Here is a 13,616-nt window from a genome sequence, read left to right as displayed (position 1 = left end):
TACAAGCAACCATCACAACACCCAGCTATTTTTTTGTTGCAGTTTGGCCAGGGCCGGGTTTGAACCCGCCACCCTCGGTATGTGAGGCCAGCACCCTACCCACTGAGCCACAGGCACTGCCCTACACCTGGCTATTTTTTAGTTGTAGCAATCATTGTTGTTTGGTGGGCCCAGGCTGGGGATTCGAACCCGCCACCTTAGATGTATGTGGCTGGCGCCTTAGCCGCTTGAGCCACAGGCGCCGAGCCAGGAAATGGGAGAATTACTTGCTAATTCTTCCTGAGGTCACACTGGCAGGTCTCTTCCACCAAAGCTGAACCCATTGCTCTCCCTGAGACGAGCCAGGGCATCATGCCCATCTGAGAAATGAACTATTCCTCCACCACTTTTGTAACCCTCTTCCTGTCTAAAGGGTTTTCTGTTGTGTGATTATAAGCAAGCTCTGCCCCTCTCCAGGTTAAGATAGAGTATCCCAGTAGGTAAGAAAAAAAATCTCCAAAGATAAGATGTCTGAGTTCATATCTCAACTCTGCCACTTACTGGCTATGTGACCTTGGGCAATTTACTTAACCTCTCTGTGCCTGCTTCCTCACTGGAGAATAATATGAGGATTAAACTATTATGTGTAAAGGGCTTAAAACAATGTGCCAGGTACACAGCACTCAGTAAATGCAAGCTATTATTATTACTATAAAATTGCATGCATTGTCAATAACTGATGAGGTTCTTTCCAATAGGACTTAACTGATTGATCTTTTTATTTATTCATTATTTGTTGAGACAGAGTCTCACTCTGTTGCCCAGGCTAGAGTGTCGTGGAGTCAGCCTCACTCACAGCCACCTCACACTCCTGGGTTCAGCAGTCCTCCTGCCTCAGCCTCCTGAGTAGTAGCTTCCTGAGTAGCTGGAACTATAGGTGCCCACCACAATGCCTGGCTAACTTTCTCTTTTTAGTGGTGACAGGGTCTCTTTCTTGCTCAGCCTGGTCTCAAACTCCTAAGCTCAAGTCCTCTCACCTCAGCCTCCCAGAGTGCTAGGATTACAGGTATGAGCCATGTACCTGGCCTTAACTGATTAATCTTAATGTTGTTATTTTTATTATCATTGTCTGGGCAAAGCACCAGGCATCCTAAGGACTTACAGAAAACAGCATGTTCTTCTTGTCCTGGTTCACAGCTCTGGGGTCTGGGATGGCATGTGTGTGTTTAGTCACGGACACAGATTCACCTGGTCATGGAATCAGATGTGAGAAGCCCCACACAAAGACACGCCCAGCTCCTGCCTCCATCCCTCCCCTGGGCCCTGGCCTCTGGGCCTCACCTGTCAGGATGGACTGGTCCACTCTCAGCGTGGTTGACTTGATCTCGATGAGGCGGAGGTCGGCAGGCACTTTGTCCCCCACTGTGCAGGGAGAATGGCTTGGCTGAGGTAGGCTTTGGGGATCATGCCCTGGGGAAAACCAGGAGGGCTCCCAGGAAGCAAGGCTGGGGTTGGAAGGCAGGCAACTGAGCTGATCCCTCAGAGGGATGCCGGCCACTCTGGCTCACAGTCTCATCCTTCTGGCAGCCACCATACATAGCTGGAAACATGGAGGCACAGAGAGGGATGGGGCTCCCCAGCCTCACATACTGAAAGAAGGAGGGCTCCGGAGTACCTGCCACCTCAACAATGTCTCCAGGGACGATGTCCCGGGCATGGATCCTCTGCACACCCTTGCGATCGGAGCGGATCACCTTGCCCATCTCAGGCTCATACTCCTTCAAGGCCTCAATGGCACTCTCAGCATTGCGTTCCTGCAGAACAGAGGTGGGCAGGCAGTCTGTCCCTGCTCTCCCTGATGCTCCTACACCCTGTAGCTTACCCCCTCCAAGTGACACTCCTGGGGCCTAGGATGGAGTTGGAGGCAGAAAGACCCTTAGGATTCCAGTACCAGGTGGAAGGCACATGTGGCAGCCAAGAGACCCAGGGCCCAGCCCTAGCACAGTGCTTCCCACCTGCCACACGCCCACAATGGCATTGGCCACAAGGATCAGCATGATGACCAGGGGCTCCACGAAGGCAGTCATGGTCTCCTCGCCCTCCTCGAAGCAGGCCAGGACCTGCAAGATCAGAGCAGGTGAGTCCAGACTCCGCTGGGGACTGGGACCTGCTCTCCTTTTCTTTGCACCCTGGATCTCCTGTCTGCTCCCCAGCTTTACAGCAGACACCCTGGAGAGTCCTGGGCTTTGGAGAAGACTACTCCTCTAGAAGGCCTCAGCATAGGATGCCCCCCTCCACAGTTGGGCCCTCCAACAGCCCCCATCCCACCAGGCCAACCTGAGGGTGTGGGGCAGGTGTGCAGCTGCCAGCCACCTCACTGTCTAGACCAGCAGCAGTGGCATCTGGGAACTTGTGAGGAATACAGTTCTTGGGGCCCACCCCAGACCCCCTAAGGCAGACCCCCTGGGGTAGGGCACAGCAATCTGTTTAACCAGCTAGGTGACGCTGATACACGCTCGTGCTCCAGGTCCACTGGCTAGAGGAGCATCATTCCAGCCACAGAGCCTAGCCTGAGAGGCTGGAGACCTGGCTCAAGTCCCATTGCCACTTCCTGGCCTAAGGGAGTACTTGTCACCCTTCTCCATGGGGGTCCATCTGTCCTGTGATGGGCATAAGCACCCTTTTGGTTCAGATATTTTAGGCATCTGTGTGGGCAGTTTCTTGTATGAGTCCCTGGTTTCACAGGATGCTGGCCAGGAGGAAGAGCTAGTAGTGGCCCCCTGGCCCCCATGCCCTGCTGCTCCACACTACAGGCCATCAAGTTATGACCTCCTCCCAGGTCCTGTGGGAGGAGGAGGGTTGGGAACAGGAATCCCGTCCTTCTGGGTGGCCACTTCCAGCCCTGCATTACCTGTCAGTCCCTGCTGCTCAGCTATCGAAGACAACCACATCTGGCTCCCCAACCCCCTCTGAGGCCACATAGTCTTGAGGGTCCAGGAAGGTTTGGGGTGGCAGGGATGGGGGAAAAGCAAAAGGAAGCAGCAGCCATGAGAAGGCTAAGAGAGGCTCAAGCTCTGAGATCTGTCCCAAGAGCACTGGGAACCATGGAAGGGTAAAGGCAGTAGCACTCAACCGGGTCAACTTTGCCCCCCTGTGACATCTGGCAATGTCTGAAGACATTTTTGATTGTCACAACTCAGGGGTGGGACTGGCATCTGGCAGGCAGAGAACAAGGGGGGCTGCTAACATCCTGCAATGCGTAGGGCAGCCCCCCACCATACCCCAACAAAGAATTACCTGGTCCAAAATATCAACAGTGCTGAAGGAGAGAAACCCTGGGCTAAGCTCACTCTGACACCCAGGGAAAAGGGGTTGGAGGGGTCAGATGGGAGCTGCTGGGAGTCCAGGCTGGGGGCTGTCAGGGCTTGGGCAGGGGAAGTAGAAGTCTAAGCTGGCCAGGGGAGGCCAGGGAACAGGCCCCAGATGCCATCAGCTGAGAGGAGAGCCTGGCCTCTGAGTGCTGCCTCAGCCTGGCTCTCCCTCCCAGGCTCCCCAGTACAATGGATAGCGGGCCCTACTTACGAAGGAGACCAGGGCTGCCAGCAGGAGGATGCGCACCAAGAGGTCCTCAAACTGTTCCAGCACCAGCTCCCACAGGGACTTCCCTGGGAACAGGGGCACCAAGTGAGGCTGGGCCCCCAACCCACCAACTCTCCCCATTCAGAGCCCAGACAGCCTCAGAGACCTCTTGGCCCATTCTCTACCAGCAGGTGGAAGAGGGAGGGCCCAGGATTCTAATGATTGAGGGGCTCAGGAAAGCCTTGCTCTTCCAGGAGGGGCTGTCCATAGCTTGGCAGCCTGCCCCTGCCCCCAGCCTCACCTTCCTCTGCTGGGAGTTCTGCAGATCCAGGCAGCCACAGGAACCATGAGGAAAGAAGAGATGACTGGGTTATGGAGGAGGCCTTGGAGGGTCTGGGCTGCCCCTCCCACTGTGCCTGCCCCACCAAGGACTGGAGCTAACTCCAGGCTCTCTGGGATCATAGAATGATTTGACTTTAAATGCTTCCACTCCTCACCTCCACCCCCCACCTCCCCCAGACTGAGGAAGACCTTCAATAGCTTGCCTTGCCTTGGGATAAGACCAGAGCCACCCCCTCCATCCCTCCTGGTCCAGCCCTTCCCCACTTCACAGAGGGGAAACTAAGGCCTGGAGAAGAGAAAGGACTGTGAGTCAATAGTTTTCATGGCTGTGCAGTCCTACTCAGTGTCTCCCCTACATGGTAGCCCCTTCTTCAGACCTAGAACATGGGCTCAGGCTCTCTCTGCTTATCCTGCTTCTGACATCCCTGCTCCTTGGAGACCATCTGGACCAGGTCTGCAGCTGAGCCAACCCTCTGAGCCCTGCCCTACCAGTGCCAGTATCCCAGCAGTGAGGACCCCCCCAGCTCCACCCACGTGCCCAGCCCCAGTCCCACACAAGTGTGAGGAATAGCATCTGCTTCCCTTTCGTGATTTTTCACCTCCTTGCTCAAGCACCTTTTGTACCAGGCTGCCTCCCATACCTTAAGTCTCTGAATCATCCCAACAGCCCGAAGGGGAGGTGGGTTGGGATTTGAGCCCTGTTTCACAGTGTGGAACTAAGGCTCAGAATGAAGAAGGGGCTTGGGCGAGGCCACACAGCAAGGAAGAGTGTCTCATGGCCCCAGAGGGTGGACTTGGGCAGACCCCCTGCTCTGGGGCCATGGTCTAGCTGAGCTTTGCTTCTGCCCTTTGCTGCTCAGAGGACAGTCTCCAGGCCTGCAGCATCAGCACCTCCCAGGGGCTTGTTAGCAACACGGAATTTGAGGCCACTGTCCTGCCTGGTTCACTTTCTCCTCCTCCTTCCTGACATTAGAAACAGGTCCTTGCATGTTTCCACCTGTCTATGGCCAGCAAGTATTTCTTTCCTGTGGGAAGCCCTCTCCCTAAACCACCTGTTTGGAACGTTTAGGGTCTACATCTGGCATCTGAACCAGAGATAGTATCAAGTGGCCCATTGGACTGCAGGAATCCAGGAGGGAAATTATAACCTAAAAATATACTTTCTAGCATTTTCTCCAAAGTCCTATTTTAGGCAACGGCTGACATTTTCCGTGGAAAATGTAATCTCCAGTGTCCTGCATTGAGATTAAAATCAAACAGACTTTTTCCTTCTGATCTATTTAGCTGAAGGGAACAGGAAAGGCAGAGGGAGGGGATTTGTGGCAGGGGGGCAGGCCTGGTTTCTGGCTCCAGTGGAGCCAGGGTCCTTTAGACATCATCTCGGTCATGCCCCAGTCTTGAAACAGGGGACAGTGCCAACCTCATAGCATACATCAGTGGGCTTGTGCCTAGTTCTACCAAGAAAGCATACAATCCTCAGCTTTTCAGGGTTTCTGACAAAGGGCAGAGTTGGTGTGTAAGTCTCACCTGCATCCCTCCTACTATCTCCCTAACCCCTTCCTCTGCCAGGCATGTAGCCCCTAGGCCGCCACCTTCCTTAGGGCATTTATTCTGGACAGGGGCAATGCCCGGGGCTGGAAAGCATGTCTCTGAACACATATGCCTCCCCCACCCACAAACTGAGAAGGCCCGCAAGATGTCTTCTGCCTGCCTCGGCTGGTCTCTTAAGTTCTCCTTTCTCAACCTGTCCACTGGATCTCCCTCCTGCTCTCTGACCTCACACTGACCCAGACCCACTATTTAGGTGGTCTTTATGGTGTTCCCTAAATATTTCTGGGTTTCCTCACCTACTGGGCACATAGTTGGAATGCCAGTGCACTTCCTGGACTTCATGCAAGTTTCAAAAAAAAATGATGTGCATTTGTTGCAGGCTGGAGCACTGACCTTTCGGTGTGAGACTCTCTCGATTACAGTGGTTCTCAACCTTCCTAATGCTGTGGCCCTTTAATACAGTCCCTGGGGGTCACGACCCACTGGTTGAGAACTTCTCCTCTAGAACGATTTTCTTTTCTTTTCTTTTTTTTTTTTTTTGAGATAGTCTTACTATGTCGCCCTTGGCAGAGAGCTGTGGCATCACAGCTCACAGCACCCTCCAACTCTTGGGCTTAAGTAATTCTCTTGCTTCAGCTTCCCAAATAGCTAGGGCTACAGGTGCCCACCACAGAGTCCAGCTGTTTTTTTTGTTGTTGTTGCAGTTGTCATTGTTGTTTAGCAGGCCCAGGCCAGGTTCAAACCTGCCAGCCCCAGTGCATGTGGCCAGCGCCCTAACCACTGAGCAACAGGCACCAAGCCTCTAAAGCCGTGATTTTCAACCAGTGTGCCACGACACAAGAGTGTGCCATGAAAAGATCTTAGGTGTGCCACAGAAATTTTTAAAGATCATTAATTAAATTCTTTTCAGAAGAAGTTCAAAGCATGGTAAATACATTCTTTTTCTTTTCTTTTTTTTTTTTGCGCGTTTTGGCTGGGGTCAGGTTCAAACCCGCCACCCCCAGGATATGGGGCCAGCACCCTATTCCTTGAGCCCCAGGCACCACCCCAATACATTCTTTTTCTTAATCTTCTTTTGGATCTACATAATTTTAACGTGCCATGGAAATTTAACTATAGGTCCAAGTGTTCCATGAGATAAAAATGGTTGAAAAGCACTGCTCTAGGTCGCTGTCCAGTAGAATTTTCTGTGATGATGGAAAGGTCTTCTATCTGTGCTGTCCAATACAGTTGCCACTGGGCACATGCAGCTATTGAGCACTTGGAATGTGACTAGTGTGACTAAGGAACTAAATTTTTAATTTCTTTTCTTTTTTGAAAAAGAATCTCTGCTCAGTGCCCATAGCACAGTGGTTACGGCACCAGTCACATGCACTGAGGGTGGTGGGTTCGAACTCGGCCCAGGCCAGCTAAACAACAATGACAACTGCAACAAAAAATAGCCAGGCATTGTGACTAAACTCCCGGCTGCTTGGCCCATCCCATCAATCATCCTACCCATCTGTAGTGGTTCCAGAGTCACCAGCCAGAAGGCAGGCTGAGGCACAAGAATCGCTTAGGCCCAAGAGTTTGAGGTTGCTGTGAGCTGTGACACCATGGCACTCTACCAAGGGTGACATAGTGAGACTCTGTCTCAAAAAAAAAAAAAAAAAGAAAAGAAAAAGAAAAGAAAAAGAGTGTCACTCAGTCACCCTAGGTAGGGTGCTGTGGCATCATTATAGCTCACAGTAACCTCAAACTCCTGGGCTCAAGCGATCCTCTTGCCTCAGCCTCCTGAATAGCTGGGACTACAGGCGTCCACCACAAAGCCTGGCTAGTTTTTCTAGTTTTAGTAGAGACAGGGTCTTGCTCTTGCTCAGGCTGGTCTTGAACTCCTAAGCTCAGGCAATCCAACCACCTGGGCCCTCCCAGAGCTCTAGGATTATAGGTATGAGCCACTGCACCCAGCCACGACCAGCCTGCCATCAGCATTCAGCAGGAGTGAAAAATGAGTCTCTAGCATTTTAAACTGCTGAGATTTGGGGGTGGTTTCTGCAATAACCTAGGGGTGGTTTCTGCAATAACCTATCTGATCCTGACTGATAACTCCCTCTATCCAGACCTGGCACCCCTTCCATCCCCATCAGGGGAAGATTGGCCACCCATGACATCAAGTGGCTGCCCTGCCCACCTTCCTCGCCCTGCACGCAGCACAAGGCAAGGCTCTAGTCCTGCCTATGCAGTGACTCCCTGTGGGCCTAGAGCCTCATCTGGAAGACAGGGCCCCCATACCCACCTTGAAGGGTTGCTGTGACAATTTTCATCGTCATTGTTATTGACAGCCACATTTATTGAGCACCTGTGTACTAAGCAATGTACCAAGTGCCTTACCCACATTCCCTCCAAGAATAAACAGAAGGCATTGGGGCCAAGCACGTGAGACCCCAAGCAGACAGAATTACCGCAGCAGCAGCAACTGGTGACTGTGCCAGACGCGGAGCTAACCTGTGCACTTTATTCCTAATGAAGAGGGTGCCATTATCATTCCTATTTTACAGAGTAGACAAATGAAGCACAGAGAGGCTGAAGGGCAAGTTCACTGCCACACAGTGGGGAAGAGGCAGGGAAGGGTCAGGCAGTTGGCTCTCAGCCCCCTGCTCTAGGCCTCCTGTGCCAACTCCTAGGCTGCCCTGCCTTCCCTCCTCTGTTGTCTTTACCACCCGGCCAAGGTCACCTGAAAAAACTTAGCATCTAGTGTCCTAACTTTTGGACTGAAGCTCTCATCCCATCAACCATCCCACCCATCAGTAGTGGTCCCAGAGCCACCACCCAGAATCATCCCTGCCCAAAAGGCTCTGCCTGCACAGGCCTGGTCTGCTTCACATGTCGATCCCACCAAAACCTTGAAGGGGCCACCTCTCCCATCACACGGATGTGTCCCAGGGCCACAGAGGTAGCCTGGTCGAGGAAGCTTCCCACCCCAGGCATCCCTGGAAGATGCTGGTCCACACCCCCACCTCCAGGCCTCGTGCTGGGGAGGAGGCTGAGCCGCTGAGCTTTCAGCAGTGCCAGATGCTTCATTTGTTCTGTGAGAGAGCGCCCTGACCTGGGTGCTGTCTGCTGGGCTGTACGGGGCAAAGACAGTAATAGGAGGTGCTGCTCCCTGCCACATCCACAATGCGGATGGATGGCCCAGGCACACGGTCCTCTACTGTCCTTGTCCAGACTCTCCCCTGGTGACCTTTCTCAGTCACTGCTCTGGGTCATGTTGCAGGACTGAGTAGGCCTGTGCCCACGGAGGCCTGACATGGACTAGCTTGGAAGAGCCTGGGAGTTAGCCTGTGGGTCCTGGGGACAAAAGAGAGGTCAGAGATGCTTTGTGGCTTTGAGCAAGGAATCTGGTGCAGAGGGCTTGAATTCAAATCCCACTCTATCTCTTGGTAGGTCTGTGGCCAAAGGCAAGTCACCTAGTCTCCTGTGTCTGTTTCCCTACCAGAAAGAAGAGGGTAGGGTGGTGCCTGTGGCTCAAAGGAGTAGGGCGCCAGCCCCATATACCGGAGGTGGTGGGTTCAAACCCGGCCCCGGCCAAAAACTGCAAAAAAAAAAAAAAAAAAAAGTAATTATAAGGATGCTATGAAGATTAAATGGCATGCATAAAGCACTCTGCAGACTTCACAGCACACAGTGAACAAAATCTAGCCATAATCATCGTTAATAGAATACAAGCCCCATGACTATAGGACTCTGCTAATTGTAGTGTCTCTGGCATCTGGAACAGTGCTTCACACATAGTAGGTACTTGGTAAACATTTGTGACAAATGAACGACCCTGCCTCTGCCTCGATCATAAGCCTTCAAGGGCTGACCTTGGCCTGCAAAATTAAGACCTACCTTAGCATGCCCTCCAGAGCCTATCTGGATCTGCCCAACTTGCCCTTCCAGAATTATGCCCGTATCTTGGACATGTGTCTGTCCCTCTGCCAGCCAAGCCTCAGAATTGTCATCAACTTGCCTTGTCTTTTTAAAAATATTAATATTGACAAATTATACTTGTGTATATTTATAGGGTACAATGTGGTGCTTTGATAACCTCCCCATTTTGCTAAACCTTTTTTTTCCTCTGATAACTTTGATTGCACCATTCCTTTTGTCCTGACCTAAACCCCACCTTCCAGGAGGGTTTCCCTGGAAAAAAACTCCCCCACTCCACCACCTTGCCCTTCTCTGACCAGTCATCAGCACTGGGGCTCCCTGGACTCCCTGGACAGCTCTAGAGTGGGAGGGGCTGAGTCATCCCTGGAGCCACACAGAACCCTCCCAGCAATTGTTTACTCAGTTGCTCCTGGGTTCAGGCAGCGCCTGCAGCCCACAGCCCAGAGCCAGGGAGAACAGGGTGCAGGGCCAGGGCTGCCCCCAGGTCCAGGACACCTGCTCCCCTAATCCCCTCAACTCCTTCCTTCTAGCAACTTTGGAAACTGGTATTTCAGCTTCTAAATGTCAGTTTTAACTGGGAGAGGCAAGTGCTCACTGAGGTCTTCCTCAAAGGTAAATTTACAAAGCAATTAAATCGTCACTGCAGAGTTAGGGAGAGGCCCTGGCTGGACAGACCCCGCCCAGCCCACCTGGTCCTGCCTGTGTCTCCAGGGTCCACCTAGAGTGGACAGCCTGGCCCTGCTAATGCAATGGACAGCTGCGGGGCCTTGGGAAGTGGCTCTCCACTCTGGAGAGGTGCCTAACAGCTTACCTGGTTTATCTGAAGCTGGCAGAAAAGAGTTTGCTCAAAATCTGTCTAGCTAGACTGTGGGGAAGACCTGGCCCTGCCTCAGGATGGAAGGGTGAAGAGGTCCACCTGGGGAAGGCCTGATGCTGTTCCTGGGGGGATAAAGGCTGCCCAGCAAGGGCCAATGGGCAGGAAAACTGGGGTGAAGCCTGAAAGACCTTGAACTTCCACATGGCGGCAGGCAGTCCACATTGCAGTGGGTTTCATATCCCTTATGGCCCTTAGGGGATGTCAGGATTCTATCCCTGCTATACTGAGGAGGAGCAAGTCCAAGGAGGGGCAAGTCTGCCTGAGGTCATCTCTAGAGTGGGCCCATTCAGATCACTCCCTCTACTCGACTCCCTCTCTTGGCCTGGTTTCTGTTGGCCATGTATATGGGTTTCCTGAGTCTCAGCACCAGCTGGGGCCTGGGCCAAGGGAAGCAAAATAAGGCCACAGCTAAGATTCCACTGGCAGGAGCCCAAATCCACCTGGCAGCTCTGGGACAATTGTACCCACTGCACAGATGGGCAGTGCACGGGCCAGAAAGGTAGGTTCCAGACCTGCACAGTCCCTTAGCAAGTGCCCCTGAACAGATACACCCCCAAGAGCTCCTGGAATCTCTCCTGACCCCCACATTACTGGGTTCTCCAGGGCCTATGGTTGCAGGCCCATGTGGCAGGACACACTCAAACCATCCGGGTTTCCTGCCTTGACTCAAATCCAGCCAAGGAGACAAGCAGCTCGTTCATGGACACAAGGAAATCAATGACCTCTAAACATACAAAAAGATGCCCAACCTGACCTGTAGACAGAAATATGCAAAGTAAAACTATGAGAGGACACTATTCTATCAGGCTAGCACAGATCAAAATGTCCCATTCCACATGGCACAGGTGAGGCAGCCGGAAACCAGCAGTCAGTACAGTGTGATGGACGGGGATGTAGCAACAGCTTTCGAGGTCGAAAATGCACACCCTCTTTGACCCTACAACTCTACTTCTAGGAATTTATCCTTTATGACATTCACAAGTGTGTGACATGATGTGTAATGTTGTGTGTAACCACAGAGGCTGCCAACAACCCAAGTGTCCATCAGAAGTCAGGGTGAAGAAACACTGAAACAGCCAGGCGACAAAACCCTGCCTTGCCACTCTTGACACCCAAGGACATTCCTCATGGTGCTGTCTCTGAGACAGCTATCAAGTAGAAAGGGACAAAAAAGCACTTATAATTTTCTCCCTCCCACATAAAAGGAGACCACAGGTCACAGGTCCAGAGTGTATGTGCACAAAATATGATGGGAAGGAGATACAAGAAAGTGAGGGCACTGGGAATGGATGGCTGGGGACAGACTGGTGAGACATTACTATTTAATATATATCCTTCGAATGTTTCACTCTGCTAGCTTTTATTCGAAAAATAAATTTAAAAGACGTAAAACTCCCCCACCCCTCAAGAAACTGAGTGCTGAACACCTCTGGCACCTGCAAACGTGGACTCCAAAAAGGTGGCAGGGCCAGGAGCCTCCCCAGTCACTGCCCTGCTGGGCCTCAGAGACCCATCTCTAGACAGAGTGGGACAGTAGTGTTTTGGGTGTAAGGGGGGGCTCCCTGCTGGTGTGCTCACTGACTGCACTATTGAGGCTTCCCACCCCCAGCTCTGAGGTTTCCGTCTACAAGGGGGCGGGGAGGAAGGGGAGGTGAGAGGGTGGGATAGTAGCCTGCTTGTCTTCCTCCCTCCACTGACAGAATTTGCAAACTTGGGACGTAAGCAAATGACTTCCTTGTGGTTTCCAGCCCTAACGACCTTGCAGGTGCATGGACGCCTGAGGTGGGGGGGGAGCACTTGTCCCTGAGGTGTCCCTTCAACCCACAGGCCCCACCCACCCCACCACCCAGCCTCTTCTGCTACAGGGAGGGATGACGGTGTACGTGACTTCACTGAAGACCCACAAACCACCCTATTAGACGGGTTCCCACAATGAGGAGGAAACCAAGGCATAGACAGTTGAAGTGGCTTGTCCAGAACTGCACAGTCTCAAGGGGCAGAGCTAGGGTTTCAAAACCTTATCAGTCCCACCCCAGAGGTTGTGACCCTAGAATGGAAGACTCCTCAAGCCACAGCAGGAAGGGGCAGCTGGCTCTCCTGTGCACCTGACCACTTCCAGGGCTCTGAAATGCTTCCTGAGGAAGGCTTCAGTAACCTGAACTTCTGGGGTTCCCAGGGGGCTGGGGGCAAAGATGCTGCCTGCTGACCCAAACTCCTAATGCAGGCACCAACACTGGGGTCCCAGAGCTTATAGAACTTGTGGCTCTCTTATGCAGATGGGCAAACTGAGGCCCAGAGAGGGGAAGGCACTCAACACCAACTCTCTGCCACTTACTATGTGATCTTGGGCAAACTGTTTAACTTCCAGGTGCCTCAGTTATTTTCTCCATAAAATGGGGGTGATGACATTCCTTACTTCATAAAGGTGTTTGGGGGAAGAAATGAGAAAAAAGTGCTGAGAACAGTGTCTGGCACATAATACATGTCCAGTGAATTAGCTTGTATTATTAATACTATCAAAGCACAGAGGAACCAGGCAGCTCAGTAATGTCCTCCCTGTAACTTCTCTTACCACATCCCCAACTCACATGCACCCTCTGTGGACCTGACACAACACCAAGCCAATATCCTTACCCATCACTTCACACAGATGTTCAGTGGCCAGATCACCCCAAGTTCTCCTCATCCAGACAATATGGGGTGATGAGGGGGACAGGGGTCCCCTCCCTCCCAGTCAGTTCCTTCTCTGCTGCACAAATGGAGATAGATGCCAAAAATGGAGAGACCTTGGCTATGGTCATATAGGAGCAGAATCTGTGTGATTCTAGGGATGGAATTAAGGTCTGGGTCTCTAGCTTCCCTTGGGAATCAGGATTCCTAAGCTGAAGGCCTCAGTAGCACAGGTAGTGGGACCCCAGACCTGCCTGACCCAACCCCTGTCCCCACCCCACCCCAGGGGGAGGGGGACACCCTGCTGCCCAGCTCTCCTGCTGCAAAGGACACCCTCCCTGCCAAGTCACTAATGGGGGATATTAAATAATATTTATCTCCCCAGTTCCTCCCACAGCTCAACTAAATATAGCAACTAATTTTTTTGAAAAAGGATTTCTGCTCTAGAAAGATAATATTTATATAAGAGGTGGTTTTCATAAACCAATACAAAACCCAAGGCTCCTTTTCTGACAGCTTTTCCTAATTTTCCAGCTAGCCCTGAGCGGTGGAATACTCAGGCCAGAGCACTGTCCCCTCTGGCTGGCTGAGGCTCCCAAGTCTCAAGAGGACACAGGCCCAGGCTGCACGCTGGGGATGGAGGGGACATTTCCCTTTGTTGGGTACCGTAGGGGTGAGTGCAGGGTCTGCACGCGGCTTGGAGCCT

General features: G+C 52.3%; 1 protein-coding gene across 1 annotated transcript in view; it reads right to left on the bottom strand.

The window, feature by feature from the left end:
• Positions 1 to 3,640, bottom strand: part of ATP2A3 (ATPase sarcoplasmic/endoplasmic reticulum Ca2+ transporting 3) — a 24,680-nt gene extending 21,040 nt beyond the window's left edge. Inside the window, exons 1-5 of the mRNA XM_012810949.2 lie at positions 3,562 to 3,640; positions 1,995 to 2,099; positions 1,655 to 1,793; positions 1,321 to 1,401; positions 1,142 to 1,227 (exon numbers count right to left, since the gene is read on the bottom strand). Of these exons, the coding sequence (XP_012666403.1) occupies positions 1,142 to 1,227; positions 1,321 to 1,401; positions 1,655 to 1,793; positions 1,995 to 2,066 (378 nt within the window). The 5' untranslated portion in view covers positions 2,067 to 2,099; positions 3,562 to 3,640. The remainder of the gene's footprint in view (positions 1 to 1,141; positions 1,228 to 1,320; positions 1,402 to 1,654; positions 1,794 to 1,994; positions 2,100 to 3,561) is intronic.
• Positions 3,641 to 13,616: the final 9,976 nt, after the last annotated feature.

Source organism: Otolemur garnettii, unplaced genomic scaffold, assembly GCF_000181295.1.
Source record: "Otolemur garnettii isolate 467f Iridium unplaced genomic scaffold, OtoGar3 scaffold00145, whole genome shotgun sequence".
NCBI lineage: Eukaryota > Metazoa > Chordata > Mammalia > Primates > Galagidae > Otolemur > Otolemur garnettii.
This window is presented reverse-complemented; position numbering and strand designations above follow the sequence as displayed.